This window comes from Poecilia formosa, unplaced genomic scaffold, assembly GCF_000485575.1.
Source record: "Poecilia formosa unplaced genomic scaffold, Poecilia_formosa-5.1.2 Scaffold2421, whole genome shotgun sequence".
Lineage (NCBI taxonomy): Eukaryota > Metazoa > Chordata > Actinopteri > Cyprinodontiformes > Poeciliidae > Poecilia > Poecilia formosa.
The window spans coordinates 1-2,161 of NW_006802360.1; the positions used below are offsets into that span (position 1 = coordinate 1).

At 40.2% G+C, this 2,161-nt stretch overlaps 1 protein-coding gene across 1 annotated transcript; it reads left to right on the forward strand.

Annotated features, from left to right (window-relative positions):
* Window positions 1-534: 534 nt before the first annotated feature.
* Window positions 535-1,688, forward strand: LOC103133242 (protein S100-P-like). The gene is made up of 2 exons (XM_007545016.2): window positions 535-753; window positions 1,438-1,688. Exons 1-2 carry the CDS (start codon window positions 616-618, stop codon window positions 1,573-1,575), a joined length of 276 nt encoding a protein of 91 aa, XP_007545078.1. The 5' UTR covers window positions 535-615; the 3' UTR covers window positions 1,576-1,688.
* The last annotated feature ends 473 nt before the right edge of the window (window positions 1,689-2,161 follow it).

Sequence of the window (2,161 nt, forward strand, 5' to 3'; positions counted from 1 at the left end):
CAGGGAAAGCAGTTGTTGACTGTGTGAGCAAAGGCTGCTTACTTTCAGAAACCCTAAGGGATTGTTTGCAGGAAATCAGGTGCACAAGAGAAAACACAAGCAAAAGCAAACACTTCTGTTCACAAAACCTGTTTGTGTTTGCTGGTGTGCAGAAGCATGGGCAACCACTGACCACGGTGAAATGTAGTGATTGTGAACTTAAACCTGTTTCGATATCGTGATCCTTAAAAAAAAAACACACAACAATCTGCAGTGTTTGGATCCTAGATTGCACAATAAAATGATAACAACCTAAAGTATTAAAGTAATTTGGTCTCCAGCTTAAGTCGACCCATCTTGTTGTTACATTAATGATAGGGCCCCTCCTTAAATCAACAACACAATGACAGAAGCTGGCTTTTAGTGGGTATGTACATTGGGTGGAGTATGGATGTTGTCTGTAGAGTCGGAGCCACCACCTATGGTAAACACACGGCATTGCTTAACCATTCAAGTCTAGCCTCATCATTGGTCCACACAATATAAAAACAGCCTCCACCTTTTGTCCCCACACCGTGTGCATCCGCCGCTCCAATTCTCCCCTGAACTACGCTAAGGACCAGACCGGCTGCAATCATGAGTCACCTGGAGATGGCAATGGCCACCCTGATACAGACCTTTGACCAATACGCTGGTTCTGATGGGAAGAAGAGTACGCTGAGCAAAGCTGAGGTGAAGACTTTGGTAGAGAAGGAGCTGCCTGGGTTGCTCAAGGTACGTTGCTCACCTGCGGAGGGATGCCTGTGTGCATCAGGGTGGAAACAGACAAGATAATCATGCAGAGCTCATAGCTTTAACATCAACAGAGTTTCTAAACATCTATTGAGGCAAGGCATCATATTTTGGACTACGGTGCAAAAACATAAAATCTTACTAAGTACGTTTTTCTGGTGCAAATATCTTAGTACATTTGAAATAAGACAAAACTAACTTACAAGTCACTTTTCAGCGAGACAGAGGAGACTGTTTTAGGTAAATAATTTCCTAATACCTATTTTAAAAAGTCAGAGTTTCACTGGAAGATTTTTTCACCTACGACAAAACATTTTTCCCCTAAGTGATTATCTGCCAGTGGATCTAGTACTTTTTCCATTTATAATTGACTTAAAACAAGCTCCTATATGTTGCTGAAAAGTTAGTTGTGAGTTAATTTTGTCTTATTTCAAGTGAACTAAGACATACCAGAAATTATATGAAAAATAGTCAGTCGATGTACGTCAAGGCTATTGTCTCTGTAGGGGTTATTGTACATTGAGACAACTTTTTATTGAATTCCATCTTCAAAGACCTTGTATTTATCTAAAATATACCGATTTAATCAGCTAAACGTGGTTCTAAAAGGACATGGTGAAAGCAAACCTGCCAGTAAAGTTTTTATTTGCTTTTCCTGATGTGCAGGGAGCGAAGAACCCCGACGAAGTGGACAAGTTCCTGAAAAATCTGGACTTAAACAGGGACTCTGAGGTCGACTTCCAAGAGTTCGTCATGCTGATCGTTGTCCTGACCTGTGCAATACACGGCCGCTTCTGCAAATAGTAGAGAGCGAGGAGCCAATGAAGCCCCGGGGCCACCATCGGCAGTAGCATGAAAAACTCCTTGTACTTACAGTTACTTTGAGGCAAATAAAGTGATTGTATCTTGTGGTGTAACGTTTTTGTTAAAAAGTTGTACTTAGTAGGATGTTGGCAACAAATGAAAGTACTATAAGGAGAAATAAACAATGAAAAAAGGGGAAGGAAGCTCTTGTAGTGCGTTGTCCGGCGTTGTGGAGCAATTTCTTGGGAGGATGAAACTGAAAACTTTGTGCACTAGATTCTGATCTGACAAAATCCTGCTGAAGTTCCTTAAATTTCACTTCCTCACGCTTCACTTCTTAAAAATGTTCTCAACAACTGACTCACGCAACTCGACTGCCACTAAAACAAAGAGATTATAACTGGGTCTCATAAAACTTTCAGTATATTGTTGAAATGTATTTGGTGTTCCACTCCATTAAAAATGAAGACAGGTGCAAATCAAACCAAACATTTTGCAGAACAAAACAAAAGGAAATGTAATTTACATGGAATTTTTCACTAGAAAATATTTGGCATCATAAATACCATAGCCATGCTCTTCTCAA